We start from the raw sequence: 17,689 nt of genomic DNA on the forward strand, positions 1-17,689 counted from the left end.
TGTACATGTTGCTCGAATTCGAGCAATTGTAAAGTATTACAGGAGTTAATTCAAAACGAATAACAGTCATATTTACAATGAGTTTAAAAGAGTCAACTCAAAGATTACCGGTGTGTAACTCATAGAGATACTCACGATGTATATAACAGTAATCAATATTTCCTGTAGGCCTAAATATTGTATCATATTTCATTGCCTGGGATTGCTTTTTAATGTTTTCTACAATCATTTCCTGACTTGTAGCCATATGTTGGCCATGTTTATCTTCGTTATTGATAAACCTAAAGTATTCCGGCCGGGTTTATCCTTCTCAAAATGCCTCGCTGTAAAGGCAACACAGGTCATCGATAGAGGGCCAATTGATAACAAAAAATCGTTTTTGGGGTAGTGATAGGGCGCATTTGTAACCTAATAGTTGAGATTGTCCAGGGTCAGATGCTGACTGTGATGAGTTAAGCCTATTACGCACTGTTCTGTAGTTGCGGTCGTTATCACGATTACGCCTCCTGTCTATGTTTCGTTGTCATCGCGTCGGAGACATTTAAAAGAAAAAAACAACAAATTAACAAATTATAGCTACACAAAACAACGATATATGCACAAATTTAAGTTACACAAAACAACGATAAATGTACAAATTTAAGATACAACCATACTAACACGGTCCGGGCCGTCTTGGAGGTTATGTTGACACAAACTCAAATAGTAAATAAATAAATGTATTCCATTCATTTCATTGAATTGAAAAATAAGTAACAGCAATTAAATTTTACAGCTGATCAAAATGTAAACAATTATGTTCTTCATAAGGATAACATGGGAACTTTCAAAGCCACTGGGGCAGAGCCCAAGGGACTTTAAAAAAAATGTAAGGCAAAATCAGTTTGCAAATCTACGCAACACGCTCTTTCCAATGAGACGTCATTCAATAAAATCGGTTAAGAAATGGCGGAGGAGTTCAACCGACAAAGTTTCATGTAGCGTATTAATTATATAGATTATCAGCCAGATTCCTAGCTATGGTTAGGCTATGCATTCTTAGGTAAACGCTGTACTGAAATCTGTTTTTTGCCCATAACTTATTTATTTGCAAATCTACTTCCTTATATTATTATATATTTGTAATCCTCATAAAATTTAGAACAAAATGATAATTTTCAAATATTTATAGGCCTATAATTTATACAATTTCATTGAGCGCGAACTTATTTATTTTTTTTTTTTCCAAAATATTTATTTTTACCTAAAGATTTTTTTTTTAACAAATGTTCCTTATGTTTTATGTATAATATTGAAGCCCGTGATTTTCCAAACAAAATGGTATTTATAGAACAGTATAATTAACATTGTTTTCAAGCTTCTCTGATCCGTTTTAATAAAACCTTGCAAATGAGCAAAAAATAGGCAGACATTAAGGCCAAAACAAGGGACACTCGGAGGGTTAATGGGAGATTTTTCTTATAACTACTCATAATTATTGATCTTATTTACATAACACAAAACCAAAAACATATGATATTAAACTATTAACTATTTGACAGTTTCTAGGAGGCAGAACATTTTGCCATTACACAATAAAGTACTATATGTGATTTCAACATTTTACCTCTGAAGAGACGTACATGGGTGGCAAATGTTTGGTTAGGTTTTATTATACTAATAGGCCTATACATTGCAGTAAAATCAATCAATCTTAACGTTAACTGTTAACAGATTCAAGATATTGAGGCATTTTGAAAAATGGTAACTTATAGCACGGAGAAGTATTGAACAGAATATACGCTGTATGATACACTTAAGTGGTGTCTAGCACTAGTGCTGGTGTCTAGAGCAAAGTCCTTCTCCACCCCCTCGCTATCATATACTACAAAACTCATAGTTGAAAAAGACCCTGTGCCATAGAAATTTCTGCACAGTGCTCACCATTCGGGCTCTTCCTTGCTCGTATTAAATATATTCCCCCCCCCCCCCCCCCAACATACCAGAGATGAAAACGCACGGTTGTCCCACAGCGTGTTCCTCTGTAATTTACTTCTCTGTGCCCCTATAGGCTGTTTGTTTTTTATTTTTTATATATAGCTTAGACAAAAAGAACAACGCTATACAACCAGTTACTTGTCAGTTATAAAATGTAAACTAGGAAAAACAACGATTTTATACTTACCAATGTTTTTATCCATTAACTCAATCAGGACCACATCCCAATTCGTCCCAGGTTCCTGGGCTCTGGCCACAAGTAGATTCAAAGTTTTGCTATCGACATCTGGATAATAGCATGTATTGTCATCCACTAGCCATGAAACAGGTACAACGGCATATGTCGAGTCTTCAACAATTCTTATTATAGCCCACATATCTAAAAAATGATTTATCTTCTTTATTTTCAATCAAATATCTATACATATAAATAAAATTAGAGTTTTGTCTGTACATTGCTTAGAATCATGCAGTTTTTGGCTATTTTTACGTTTCATAGCCTAAGAAAGTCAAAACGAGTCTTATCTCAATTTCTGTCTGTATACGTCTGTTTGTCCATTCTGTGACTCCGTCTGTAACGCCAAAATGTCATTTTACGCGGCCTTCTCCTAGAAAACTAGATTACCGATCAAAGTTCTAATCATTTTTCTGTATTTACTGGATTGGTGAGAGTGTCTTTGGCTATAAAAACATGGCCTCGCTTCTTTGAAAACAAAATAACAAACCATCAATAACCCAATTTCGTTAGATTTTTGTCAAATTTTCTCCTAATGTTTACTATTACCGTACATTTTATGAAATAACGATCAGCTGTTTGGATTAGTTCTCACTTCTAGCTGTCACTGATATGTTTACATTAAAAGTTGTTTGCAAAAACCGCAACCATTTCCGATCAAGTTTTGTTATAAGCGTCTAGGCAGCCAGTGTAACTCCGAGGATCGTGGATCAGATCGGAAAACCCCCCACCACCGCTCTGTGCCGATGGCGTGACGTCAACCATTACCGCAACGATACGGAGCAGCTGAGTCATGAGCCTTGGTGGTGAAGTGGATAGCGTGTCGGCTGATAATCTGAAGGTGCCGGGTTCGAATCCTGCTAGTAAATGAATACATTTGAAATTCAGTTTAGTCGTGCTCATCAATCTGGAAATAATTCAACATGAGTTATTTGATCATTATTTAACTGATAAAACACTCTTCTACGCTTCACATTGTTTCAACTTTGCATTTAGTACCGGTAGCCTACGTATAAAAAATTCAATCATGTTTGTAGCAGTACAATACTCTTTATTTGCAGGAGCAAACAAAACCCAGCTATTGATCATAATTATCTTTTATTTCCTAATAATAATTTCTTTGAAAAATAGGCTATGCTAAAAACTAGAAACTAAAATGGATGTGTTTTATTATGTTCCTTAAAGGTGTAATTTTATAGAACTTAATATGATTTGGTTTTCCTAAGCAGCTTTAGAAACTAGACAAACCAATGGGAGCCTACCAGTAGACCGACAAGATACTTGGTCGTCTGGCCACTAGACCGTCTTTTTTAATTAAATAGATAAATACTGAAAACCAGTACGTCGACAAGTTATTTCATCGTCATTCCAGTTGACCGGCCTGTAAAACTAAATTATTATATACGAGAAACCTACTTGTCGTCAATCGATTCGACCGACTTACCACTTGCTCGTCTTTTAGGTGGGGATAGGGGGCAGAGTGGGAGGAGCTAACCGGGGATTACCCAGGAGTTTGAGGCGCTTCTCGTGGTTGAACCACGTCGCTCGAGGCTAGAAGCCAGTCTTGCTAACTGAAAGTAGCCTAGCTCCGTCGAACACTACACACTCGGCGTGTTTATACAGTCTGGAGTTTAGTTGACGTTGGCGCGCAATTCTAATGGATAGTTTTGTCGTTTCTATAGCAACCGTGAAGTGACCTCGTTCTCGCGCATTCCTCTGCCTTTGTATTATTTAATCTGCTTTGAAAGATAAGACTCGCTTATGTGCATTGACTATTGAATCAAATAACAATATCATTAGGGGGTTTTGATCGTTTGTTTGGATAAAACTACGTACCGTATATTGTAGAATTACATTTGTAGTGTGGTAATATGGTGTATATATCTATATAATTAATACGCTACACGAAACTTTGTCGGTTGAACTCCTCCGCCATTTCTTAACAGATTTTATCCATTGACGTCTCATTGGAAAGAGCGTGTCGCGTAGATTTGCAAACTGGCCTTACATTTTTGAAAAAGTCCCTTGGGCTCTGCCCCAGTGGCTTTGAAAGTTCCCATGTAATCCTTATGGAGAACATAATTGTTTACTTTTTGATCAGCTGTATAATTTAATTGCTGTTATTTTTCAATTCAATGAAACGCATTGAGTACATTTATTTACTATTTGAGTTTGTGTAAACATAACCCCCAAGACGTATCGTGTTAGTATGGTTGTATCTTAATGTTGTGTATTTATCGTTGTTTTGTGTCACTATGAAGTGAGCCGTGTCAGTCGGCTCAGTTTGAGAGAGGAGAGTATTTCTTATAGTACATATTGCGGCAGAGGCACTGTACGCCGACGCTTGCCAAAGGCCGTGGGCGAGTCCACTTTGTCTTTACTCCCCTTCTTCTCCGATTTGCTTGGAGACGCTCTCTCTACTTGAAATCTTCCAACAAGTTTGACGTTCCAAATTTTACTGGCACTATGGAGACTCAAGAAAGAAGATTTTCCTAGTTTATATTGTTCGACCTTCCTAAAATGCAACCTTAAATTTGTTTTTGACACCAAGCCAGGTATGTCAAATCATTGTATTAGATTAATTGTCCGTTTTTTCATTTTTAAACTTAGCCATTTTCCCTCAAACTTTTTGTCTGTTCTTGAAAGCGTTCACAAGAGATTTGTCCTTTTTCTATATTTTTGTGTAAAATGTTGTTTATAATGTCTTTTAAAGTTGTTTAAATTGTTTAACTTGTCTTGTCAAATGTTTAAAATTGTAGTTGTCAATAAAATTTTGTGCTTAAAGTTAGTTTTTGTCTGGTCACAGACAGGAAAATTTCATGTTGGTGTTCAGGACACACGTGTTCGACTTTGGTAAATTTGTTGATTTTAATTATTTGTGTTGTTCTGAGTCGTTAATTGTTTGTGTTTACAGGTTTTCTAAACTAAACTAAAGTGAAAGAGTTAGTTTTTTTTTTCCTAAACAAAATCCACAGGCTAAGCCTAGGCTGGAAATTGTATTAGTATTAGTAACAGAAAACTGAATGAAAATATGTATTGTTTTGTTAAGCCAAGAAAAGCAATAGAGATTATTTGTTTAACCATGACTACAGATATTTAAATTTTTACTTAAAATTTTATGTAAATTAGCTCTGCCGAAAACTCTCGAAAGACCAAGTCAATTTTCTTTGAAAGGTTTAGGCTTGATAAACATTCTGAAATACTGGTTATTTTCAACTTTTAAGTAGGCCTGTGTAATTTTAAAGGGCTCCTGTACTGGACCGACAGCAGTGGACACATCATGCCTCCTGATCCTGACCTAGTTCGGAGCAAGACGAGGGCGTCGCCCCCGGACTAAACTAGGCCTAACCTCAACCAACTCGCAGCGGAAGGACCTCACCCAGAAACATTCTACGAGAACTTTGGCCTTCTTCATCTCTACAAACCAGGTGCTATCTACTCCATGTTATTATTACTCCAACGTTTTCATTCAGCCTACCTTCAAGAACAGTTATTTTACATCAAGTTTTTCCCCAATTTAAAGTTTTACCGTTTCAACTTCTTAAATTCTGTAGCCTAGCAAATTGAACTTAGTGTCTCCCTAACTAGGCCTACTTCTTATTTCTGGACTAAACTACAGACTATAAATCCCCCTGTGTTTTACTGTTTCAAATTAAATGATTTTATTTCTCTATCGCTGCGAGTTGAGTTGTGGAACTGGAACTAACTAAAAGTCAACAAGAATACAGTATATTTATATTACGGGTCTACGAGTGTTTCAAAGCTACAAGAATTCATGTATTTAGTAGGGTGTCACATTTCCTTGTTTATTTCATTATTTTGTGTATGTACCATGTTATGTTAGTAATAGGCTAAATATTTCTGTTCTAACGGGGGAAACTTTCGGCCCAATTGTTCTAAATTCAGTTTCGGTTAACACCAGTACTAAATTCTTCCCCACAATTTTTGCCATTTAAAAAAATTCTATTTCTTACTGTTTAAATTAAATTTCTATCCTGATGTTAGTGTATATTCGTGTATAATTGTCTTATGTTGCTATTTAAATATTTTCATGTCAATGTTGAGTGTAATTTTGAACTGAAAGGTTTGTTCGAACGTATTTCTTTAAACGCAACTTGTTGTTGATATTTTGGTCAAATACTATTAATACTATTTTTAAATGATTTCATTGTAGGTCATTTCAATTCAATGTTTGTTTTATGTCATATTTTCAATTTCTTGCCTTTTAAGATTCATATTTTTAAATTTTTCATTGTCCTAAACTTTTTATTCTGAGTAGGCCTAACCTAACTTAAAGTAAGGATTTTCTTCTACTTACCAGCTTGGTCCTTAAACTTAAACTTGAACTTCAATTTTGGTAAAGTTACATACATAAATGTTTTGGTAAATGATTTAGGCCTAACACTGGTATTGATTTACATTCTAAGTCTTGTACCAAATTGTATATATATTATTTCGCTGTTGTTTAAGGGCGCATATTTGTTAATATTTTTAATTGAGTTGGTAATAAAAGATGTTAATCACATTTCAGTTGTATTTTTTGAACACCTGCAGATCTCTCATGAGCACAGAATCTTGGTAAAAGTTCCACGTACCCATTTTGGGGTCTGGGAACTCAGTCATGTTTCAGAAGGATCGTGTTAGTATGATTGTAACTTAAATTTGTACATCTATCGTTGTTTTGTGTAGCTATAATTTGTTTATTTGTTGTTTTTTTTTCTTTTAAATGCCTCCGACGTGACGACAACGAAACATAGACAGGAGGCGTAATCGTGATAACAACCGCAGCTACAGAACAGTGGCGCGTAAAGGCTTAACTCATCACAGTCAGCACCTGACCCTGGACAATCTCAACTATTAGGGCCGGCGCGCACTATCCCGACCACGACCACGACCACGACTCCGACTGGTCGGATACGACCAGTTTTACAATAGGAATAAATGGAACAGCGCGCACTGGTCGACTGGTCGGACACTGGTCGGGCCCTGGTCGCACGACCAAAATTTTCCAGTTTGGTCGGGCCCGACCCGCTGGTCGTTGCAGCCAAAAATAGCACACAATGTAATGGGACGACGCGCACTACCCCCGACTTGCCTCCGACCCGACCAGTACACCACTCAACCCCCAGTATTCATAGACTAATCAAACGGTGAGCACTAGTTTTTTGCGCCGTTCTGTGAAGTGACTCATTTGGTAAAATGTCGCAGGATTTTGACACTTTTGAAACCTGTCTTCATATTGACGTAGCTCTTCATAAAATGTTGCAAAATGCCCTTTCAGACCTAACAGTTAACATTGGATATACCCAGTATAGTGTCTTCTTCCGCTTAACGTACTTACAATACAAATGCACCATAACAACTACTTCTTCAACAATCATCTTGACACTGAAGTTTGTAAAACATTCGTTGCCTTGGTCGGGTCGTGCTCTGGTCGCATGGTGAATGACAACCACTGGTCGGGCGTTTGGTCGTGGTCGTGGTCGTGGTCGGGATAGTGCACGCCCGGCCTTAGGTTACAAATGCGCCCTAACACTACCCCAAAACGACTTTTGGTTCTCAATTGGCCCTCTATCAATGACCTGTGTTGCCTGTACAGCGAGGCATTTTGAGAAGGAGAAAACCGGCAGGAATGCTTTAGGTTTATCAATAACGAAGACAAAAATGGTCTGAGCTACACACCAGTAATCTTGAGTTGACTCTTTTAAATTAATGGTAAGTATGACTGTTATTCGTTTTAAAATAACTCCTGTAATACTTTGCAATTGCTCGAATCCGAGCAACATGTACACTAGTATATAATTAATACGCTACATGAAACTTTGTCGGTTGAACTCCTCCGCCATTTCTTAACAGATTTTATCCATTGACATCTCATTGGAAAGAGCGTGTCGCGTAGATTTGCCAACTGGCCTTACATTTTTTACAAAGTCTCATGGGTTCTGCCCCAGTGGCTTTGAAAGTTCCCATGTTATCCTTATGAAGAACATAATTGTTTACATTTTGATCAGCTGTATAATTTAATTACTGTTATTTATTTTTCGATTCAATGAAACGCATTGAGTAAATTTATTTACTATTTGAGTTTGTGTAAACATAACCCCCAAAACGAAAACGGACCGTGTTAGTATGGTTGTATCTTGAATTTATATATTTATCGTTGCTTTGTGTCGCTATGACAGATCGTGTTAGCATGATTTTAACTTAAATTTGTGCATTTATCGTTGTTTTGTGTAGCTATAATTTGTTTATTTGTTGTTTTTTTCTTTTAAATGCCTCCGACGCGACAACAACGAAACATAGAAAGGAGGCGTACACGTCAGCACCTGACCCTGGACAATCTCAACTATTAGGTTACGAATGCGAGCTAACACTACCCCTAAAAGACTTTTCATTCTCAATTTGACCCTCTATCAATGACATGTGTTGCCTGTACAGCGAGGCATTTTGAGAAGGAGAAAACCAGCCGGAATGCTTAAGGTTTATCAATAACGAAGATCAGGGATTTAGGTAATCAGGGTCTGAGTTACACAATGGTAATATTTGAGTTGACTCTTTTTAAACTTTGAGTTAAACTTTTTTAAATATGACTGTTATTGGTTTTGAAATAACCCCTGTAATACTTTGCAATTGCTTGAATTTGAGCAACATGTACACTAGTATATATATAGGACCTGTGTATAATTTTGGGTAACATGGAGGTCAATTTACCTTGTGTAGGCCTATATCAAAAAAGTTTAATATCTTAAATTAATCCAAACGATTCATAGTAGCCAACAGGCACAAAGTATTGTAATTATGCAAGATGTTGTAAATTTCAAACATGTGTAACAGTTAAGTTTACTGCAACAGTAGTTCGTTAGGATTGCCTATTTAAGTAAGTTGTTATTAGGTGTATAAGTCGTTCATCAAGCGTCATGAGAAACGAAATCTGTTATAGAAGTGAAAAAATACAGTTAATCAAATGGTGCTGTATATAAAATATCTGCAAATAAAATTAGAGTTTTGTCTGTACACTGTTCAGAATGACATATTTTCCTCCTCGATAAGGGTTTACCTCCTCGCAAGTTATGTCAAAAAAGGTGTAATTGTAATTTTACTAAGAAAATTAAATGCAAAAAAAGGACTGGTTAATAGAACCAGATTAATGGCAAAAGTTATGAATGATGAAGTCTTGAAATTATTACTTGAAGTTCAGCTGGAAAACGAGTGTTCCTCTAAAATTCGTCCTCGAAAAGTTGGTCTTTATCTGCTAGAGCTGCATCCCCAGCTTACAGCATGGGGAATTGTACGTAACAATTTCAAGATGCCGCACTTTTGATGATCTAAAAATAATGGTTAAAGAACAACGAAACCAAGGTCATTTGGCTGAAGACGTTAGAGTGTTTACAAAAAGACATGGTATGTGAAGAGTTTCTTATTTAACATTTTAAAAGTAAGATAAACATTTTAACTGGTCTGTCAGTCAGTATTCTAAGCCTACTCTGTTAAAACCTTTATTAAAAAACCTTTATTAAAACAGTATTGAGCTTAAGATTTTTATTTACGGTTAATTAAAAGTTAAGCGCTTAAAATTCTTCCTTTTTTTGTATTGAGAAGTTAAAAGGTAATTAAATTTTTTTAATGATTTTTAAATAGGTACTGTATAGTTAATATTAACTGGAAACAACTAGTCTATACTAGAGTAACAAATTACAAAATACAATACAAAGGAAAAGGGCATTCCTATGAATGCTATTGAGCATTGATTATTTAATGTATTTGGGTTTTATGATGTATTACTAACCAAAGGAATACTTACTAACCAACCGCGATACCAGTGACTTAATAACGGTCAACAGATGTTGGGTATCACGAGCTTAAAGGATCGCTAGACAAAGTTGCCCGAATCGCATGGATGGTAAAATAACTTCTGGCGATGTCTAGAGAGATTGTTATTTAGAACACATGAAATCCTTTCTATAACATAAATGTCGGCTAATCGTGTGATTCAAAGTACTTTCGCCTGATTTGAAACATATTTCCAAGCCCGTGCCAATATTACTTGTTTCTGTTCGAAAAGGCCATTGCTGTGAGAATATCAGGTAAAACTAACATAGAAACTTGAAAAATACAAATTAACAATAAATTGGCAACATAATAAATATGGAGCATTACTGATATCGCAAGTAAAACAAAAAAGACTTAACTATATAAGTAATCGCAATGGGAAGAGAACGCGGAAGAAAATAATGTCTGTATATGCTGTGTATGCTAAGATCTGTATAGTCCTTGCCTTATATAAATTACAAATGCTTATATTTGCTCCAAACAAAAAAAATACCAAACCCTTCAAATATTTAAGTTGACGGGAGCGGGACCTACCACTTCTAAAGAACGCCACCGTGTCTGTCATCCCTATTCTCTTACTTAAGAACACCCCTAAAAACCTTCACCGAATAGGTAAGGTACTATCGTAAAAATAACGAGGAACTTATATAAATCAGTTTTAATTTACAATTCTCTGGACGTACATCACTGTGAGAACCGAAGCCTCGGGGAAAGTCCACGGGTGCGGGACTTGCCACTAGGGCGGTCAATATCTTCAAAAGAACGCCACCGCGTCTGCTTTCCCTAACTTAACAACACCCTTATAAGCCCTAAATGAATAGAGACTATCATAAATATGACAAGCACCTTTTACAACTTCTTTCCATTTCCAATCAACCTGACCTGTCCTTCATCGGCGTGAGAACGAAAGTATTGGGGAAGTCCAGAGAAGCCTAGAACTGCGTAGATGAAAGAGAAGCCGCGTTGGATGACCTTGCCACCCCTTCGCATACCTTCATCAGCAATATCTCATAGTGACTTTTTACAACGCAATTTTTGTTGTCAATTTGTCTGATCTGAACAATTTAAATATTTCAAAATTAACTAAGCGAATAGCTGATTATAATTGATTATTTTTATTGGTATTTGTGTAGCCACAATATCCGGATTGAGCGTAGTAAACGAACATCAACCAGGATGTGTTTCATTGATGCGAGCGAGCTCATCTAGAAAATGAAAGAGCATTTGACATTAAACCACAATAGGACCACATGGTATATTGGATTAAAATTTGCACTGGTTATCAGTGTTCGTTGACTTTGGAAATAAGTCAAACGTCACAGTGTCTAATGCTATTCAGCAAACATTCCACATAATTAGTTCCACTATTCGATCAACTTGAAATGCTTACATTTCTTAATAACGCTGCCATTGATTTTTATCGTATTAGCTTATCTAATGGCATAGTAAATACAACCCAAGGCTTCACCTGCGGTGAAGCAGCCATAAATATTTTACAGTACAGTACATAAGAAATAAACAGAGTATTACAATCATGACAATAATCATCCGTAGTGGCTTAGCCAAAAATGACAAAAGTAAGATATTATCATCATTGTGTCACGCACAGTTTAAATAGACACAGTTTAAATTTCGATCATAGTTAGTTGTAATAAACATTATGAATCGGCATATTTTGGGGTAGGAGTTAAGAATTTTATATTTGAATTCCAACGCAAAAAATCTTTTAAAATCAATATTTGATTTTCTCCGTAATTTTCTCTCTACAGCTTAAACCATACATTTTCGAAACTTTGAAAATACCAAAATCGTATTCCTCACCTACTAAAACATACATTTCGACATACGGATCAGTATATTTGTACAATCCGTTCCTTAATAAAAACCTATATATTTTCATAATCGTTGCGCGAAATATAAGAATTTGTATTGACCTTATGGCTACATTATCGATCATAGTTGTAATAAACATTATGAATCGGCATATTTTGGGGTAGGAGTTAAGAATTTTATATTTGAATTTCAACACAAAAAATCTTTTAAAATCAATATTTCATTTTCTCCGTAATTTTTTCTCTACAGCTTAAACCATACATTTTCGAAACTTTTAAAATACCAAAATCGTATTCCTCACCTACTAAAACATACATTTTGACATACGGATCAATATATTTGTACAATCCGTTCCTTAATAAAAATCTATATATTTTCATATTAGTCGCGCGAAATATAAGAATTTGTATCGACCTTATGGCTACATCATCGATCATAGTTGTAATAAACATTATGAATCGGTATATTTTGGGGTAGGAGTTAAGAATTTTATTTTAGAATTTCAACACAAAAAATCGTTTAAATTATATATTTGATTTTCACTGTAATTTTATCTCTACAGCCTAAACCATACATTTTCGAAAGTTTAAAAATACCATAATCGGAATCCTCACCTATTAAAACATACATTTCGACATACGGATCATGGTATGTCCGATTCGTGGTTTAATTTGATTCGTTACAAATTATTCAATTAAAATGCAATCAAAAACTACTTTCGGCCAGATATTTGGTTGGAATGTGGAATATCTTAGCTATTGTATAAAATTATAGCTTAACTAGTGTACATGTTGCTCGAAATCGAGCAATTGCAAAGAAGTACAGGAGTTACATATAAACAAATGACTTGTTAAAAAACTAATAACAGTCATAATTTCCGATGATTTTAAAAGAGTCAACTAAAAGATTATTAACTAATGGAAATACTCACAATTTACATAACAGTCCTATTCCAGTTTAAAGGGTTATTTTTTAACTATCAAACTGCCCATGGACGGGAAATGGTAAGCTTACAATTTAAGTCAAAATAAAAAGTCTGTCAGCTTTTATAATGTACTGTACCTAAGTTATTTAGCCAATTTGTAGACAATAAGCTGTAGGCTACAAACTCTACAGAACTCTCATGCTTCCATGGGGAGCAACTAATTATTAATATTTAATTCCTGACAACAGCTGGAGTTTCAAAACAATGTTTGTTTCCCGTGTTAATCTTATGGAGAAATACGAAACTTTAAAGGGTCCCAGGGCCTCACTCTCTAATTATTTACCTAAAAAGAAAGTTTCCTGCACAACTTCACGTTACGCTCTTTCCAATGACACCAAAAACATGTCAATCGGTTCAGTAGTTTCGGAGGAATAATTGTCACAAAAATCCTGCTTGCGTATTAAATAAGTATAGATGTGACTGTGGACCCAATTTTGTACTAAACACACGCTGTTGTTTGATCTCGAGTAGCCGACCCAGTGTTAGCATCAAGAGGCCAAAAACTAGGAACGTAGCGCCAGCCACGTCCCTTTCACTTTCAGCAATTTTACAACCCTCGCCAACCCTACACATCCAAAGACAGATAGAGAGAGGGAGAGAGACAGTAAAATAGCTGTCGAAGTCGATCGGGTCGACCTAGCCTCGGTCGTCAACTCGCTTTCTTTTTCTTCGCCTACAAGCGTTTGAATAGGGGCGCGGGAAAACTACTTGTGTGATGCGGCACGCGTAATACCGGAAAAGGCCTTCGGGTAGTTCTAGAGCGCCGCCAGAATTGGGTCGCTGGAGTCGCGTTTTAGTTGCCACTTTACTATTGAAGATTCTTAAGTGGCAAAAGAGTTTATGACGAAATATACCCCCACCGCAACAAACCTGCAGACTAAGCAAATTTCTATTTGCCTGATTGGATTTACACTAAAATGACTTTTTGAAAATATCACAGTTATTCCATATTTAAATAGAATAAGTTTAACAAGTACTTAGGTTTGCTGCAACAGGGAGGGTAAAAGTGTGTGTTTTTTTTTGTAAAATAATAACATTTTATAAATAAATAAATGATTTTTTTCTAATTTAATGCAAATATTTTCATAAACAAGAAAACTACTACAGTTTACTTATTCCCTGGTGTGAGTGAGGGTATACATTCAACTCTAGAAAATACGCTGGTCAACGAACGACAAAGAGCCGCCGATGTCTAGAGTTTCCTTGGATGGGTGGCCGACCGACCGGTGGTCATAGGGTGACGACACAAAGGGGGTGGTAGGCGGGTATCCGTGTCGGCCAGTGAGTCAGTGTTACCGGTGTTACTTCAAAGATGAATTATTGCCCTCGGGGAACCCCGAGGTAGGCGCGGCGCCGCCAGCTCGACACTTGTTTCGGTCACTGGTCTTGGTTGATTGTTTCGTTTTCGTTTTACTATCTTTTGATACTTTTACATAAACGATATAGCCATGATATATTACTAATGAAAATTCAATAAGTACATTGCACACTATAAAAAAAAAACTTACATATAGGATAGTTCATGTAAACAGTTGTTGCTTAAATCGTTTGGAACTCTGGCCACGTCTATATTCTTCATTAGAGTGAACTTAACTGCAGGCTATTCAATAGACTGTGAAAAAAAAAAAAACTGTGAATGATTTTATGTACTTGGTTTTTTTTATAATTATAGCAAAAACTACCAATCTTTGTCATCCGCGTTATAATTCTTGAGCTAACTACTTCTGCAGTGATATACCTTACACGTCACAAAACTGTATTAACCCTAGATCCAGTACCTCTGCTCCAACTAGTATTATAACATTGCCGTCCAGGAATCTTTGAACATATAGTTTGACAATAATTGCATGGATAGTACAGCCGTTTCAACAAGGATTTATTTACTATATGTTCTTAAAACTGAAATTAATTAGAAATACTATTAAAATAAATTAAATTAATTAATTTGATGTGAATTTAGCTTTAGTTAACAACACTCATACAAGTTCATAAACATAAACCAAATACAATTTTTTTTAATAGAAACGATTTGCAGGGTCGTCCAGATGAACTTGGAAATAGTACCATAGATAAAAGGAGTAGACATACTCTGTCATACATACATGTCTATACTCCTTTTATCTATGATAGTTCATTAGAAAATCTGAATATACAGTAGTGCCGTGCATTTGAAGTACTTACTCAGAACACAGACTTACTTGAGGACAGTTAAACAATAAAACGCAAAGATCCACGGAAGTAAAGACTACATTATTTAGTAAAAAAAAACAAGGATGCGTCAGTTAGGGCCAGTTAGACAATTGAAGTACACAGAATTGAATCACCATAGTATTGTCCACGCAACAACGTGAGAGGATAAAACATGTACTTCTTCAATTATAATTACATGTTTCTGTGTAAAACCGAAGACGTCTACAGACTTTACTAAGAAAAACTTCTCCCCGGTAACACAGGCAATGGGAATTCCTTCTAGACAAGGTTTTCAATAGGCCTACAACAAAATCATAAAACAAAAGATGTTTCTCAGGCTAAGTAGCACACTGTGCACTTCAGCAAATAAATAGTTTACCGAGATAACTATTGCTTACCAAGACAGCAGTGTCATTTAAAGAGAAATAGTACAAACTAATGTCACCAAAAGTCTAAATTCATTCTTTATTTTATTTTTTAAAAGAGGGAAAAATAGACAACAAAGCTTTAAATAACCGGTATTATCAATTTGTATTTATCTCTCAATTGAATAAATGTAACGGTAGTTACCTCACCACTGTTAACAATATTTGACCCTCCTATTACATAAATATGTTAGTTAATTTAATATTCAAACTCGTGTACATGTTGCTCGAATTCGAGCAATTTCAAAGTAATACAGAATTTATTTCAAAACGAAAAAAAGTAATAATCAATGAGTTTAAAAGAGTCAACTCAAAGATCACCAGTGTGTAACTGCTGGAGATACTCACGATGTATATACAGTAATCAACATTTCCTGTAAATATTTTATCATATTTCATAAATTGGTATTGCTTTTTAATGTTTCTACAAATGTTTCCTGACTTATAGCTGCATAAGGTTGTCCATGTTTATCTTATTTATTGATAAACCTATGTATGGCACCACCCTTGTCGCCAGCAGTAAGTTTACAAATTTCAGTAATTTATTAATAAAGATAAACACTTTTTTGATCATATTAAGGACTTCCTGTTGTCTGTAACAATTTTATTTGTTCAATCGGCGTATTTTTATTTATTTAGCTAAATAAAACATTTATTTCATTGAAGTAAACTAATATAGGCCTATTTATATTCACTGTACTGTGTATAACAAAATATCAATTGAGAAACAAACAATTACACGTAATAAGAACCTCGCTAGTCCGCTGCATTGTGATAGCTGAAAATCGTCGGAATGAAAACCGCCGCTACAAGATACAGAAGTTGGTACGCCTGCAGTGCCCTCCACAGCTGCGCGCGCCGCTGGCACTGCCGCTCAACACATCCCCACCTAAAAGACGAGCAAGTGGTAAGTCGGTCGGGAGGATTGACGACAAGTTGGTTTCTCGTATATAATAATTTAGATTTACAGGCCGGTCAACTGGACTGACGATGAAATAACTTGTCGACGTACTGGTTTTCAGTATTTATCTATTTAATTAAAAAAGACGGTCTAGTGGCCAGACGACCAAGTATCTTGTCGGTCAACTGGTGGCCCCCCCAAACCAATAGCTACAGTAACCATTAAATTTAGATTGGGAATAAATCTATATATTTAATTCCGTAAGTGAATCGGTCCTCACAAAATATCTTGAGCTAGGAAAAAGCATAGACAAAATTAATTAAATATAGCCTAGACTGTCAGCCGTGCTGCGGTTACCATAGGTTCTCTGGCGAACAGGCCGTAACTACATGGCACTCCCAGCGGTGTGCGCCAGAACCTACACAGCTGACGGTCTATATTTTATTCTTTTAGTCTATGGAAAAAGGTATCATGGCTTAAGATACAAGGGCGGTGGGAAAAATATCAGAAGTGTTAAAAATTAACTTTGCTCTGCCCCACAATCCGTCAAAGATCCAGTAATTTTATAAAAATTAATGTGATTTGGTTATCCTAGGCAGCTTTCAAAATTAGACAAACCAATAGTAACCATTAAATTTTGATTAGGCCTAAATTAATATGCTCAAACTTTTCTTATTTGAGCCTCTAATACTCTAGTGCATCAAAATTGTGGATTTTATGGATGCACACCAATGGATTTTATCCCTATGATAATGTCATAGCCACAACACTCTAGGTCTAGCCTGAAGAAAAATGTAAAATGGTACCACTCTAAGAGTCTGCATGTGAAGGGGGACATTTATAAGAGCAAACTACTACCTAAATATAAACCTACAACTTAATAAAATATCATATCACAGTGCTATATTTTAGCATGTCAACCACAAATATCCAATTTATTACTTAGGCATTATTCAATAGGTTAATCAGAGGAATCAGAAGTATCCTAACCAAACTCTTCAGAAGATGAGGATAGGAATTCCTGTTGAAACATAACATCTCAATTTAATCCAATTAACTTCCGGCAGCTTCATCTGTTTTAATACTGTAACTTATTTCTTTGACAGTGTTTTTTAATATTAAATTACTAGTAGGCTTTCGTGTGAAGTTATTCTTTTTTTTTTGGAGGTATTTTCTTTTCTTTCCTTACTCTTTAAGAAAAAGGAAAGAAAAGAAAATACCCCTGCCGCAGTAAACCTGCAGACTAAGCGAATTTCAAATTGTCTCATACATTTTTACTAAAATATTTCCATGAATAAGGCATATTTATTGCC

General features: G+C 35.5%; 2 protein-coding genes across 3 annotated transcripts in view; one reads left to right on the forward strand and one right to left on the reverse strand.

The window, feature by feature from the left end:
* The window catches only part of LOC128999352 (glutathione S-transferase D7-like), a 70,669-nt gene that overhangs the window by 40,887 nt on the left and 12,093 nt on the right, over positions 1-17,689 (forward strand). The gene's annotated exons all lie outside the window — the stretch shown is intronic.
* The window catches only part of LOC128999350 (uncharacterized), a 52,114-nt gene that overhangs the window by 31,123 nt on the left and 3,302 nt on the right, over positions 1-17,689 (reverse strand). For both annotated transcript variants that reach the window (XM_054425803.1, XM_054425804.1), the window contains exon 2: positions 2,165-2,356. In XM_054425803.1, the coding sequence (XP_054281778.1) occupies positions 2,165-2,354 (190 nt within the window). In that variant the 5' untranslated portion in view covers positions 2,355-2,356. The remainder of the gene's footprint in view (positions 1-2,164; positions 2,357-17,689) is intronic.

This window comes from Macrosteles quadrilineatus, unplaced genomic scaffold, assembly GCF_028750875.1.
Source record: "Macrosteles quadrilineatus isolate MER2022 unplaced genomic scaffold, UCM_ALF_1.0 Scaffold_8__2_contigs__length_117827958, whole genome shotgun sequence".
Taxonomy (NCBI): Eukaryota; Metazoa; Arthropoda; class Insecta; order Hemiptera; family Cicadellidae; genus Macrosteles; species Macrosteles quadrilineatus.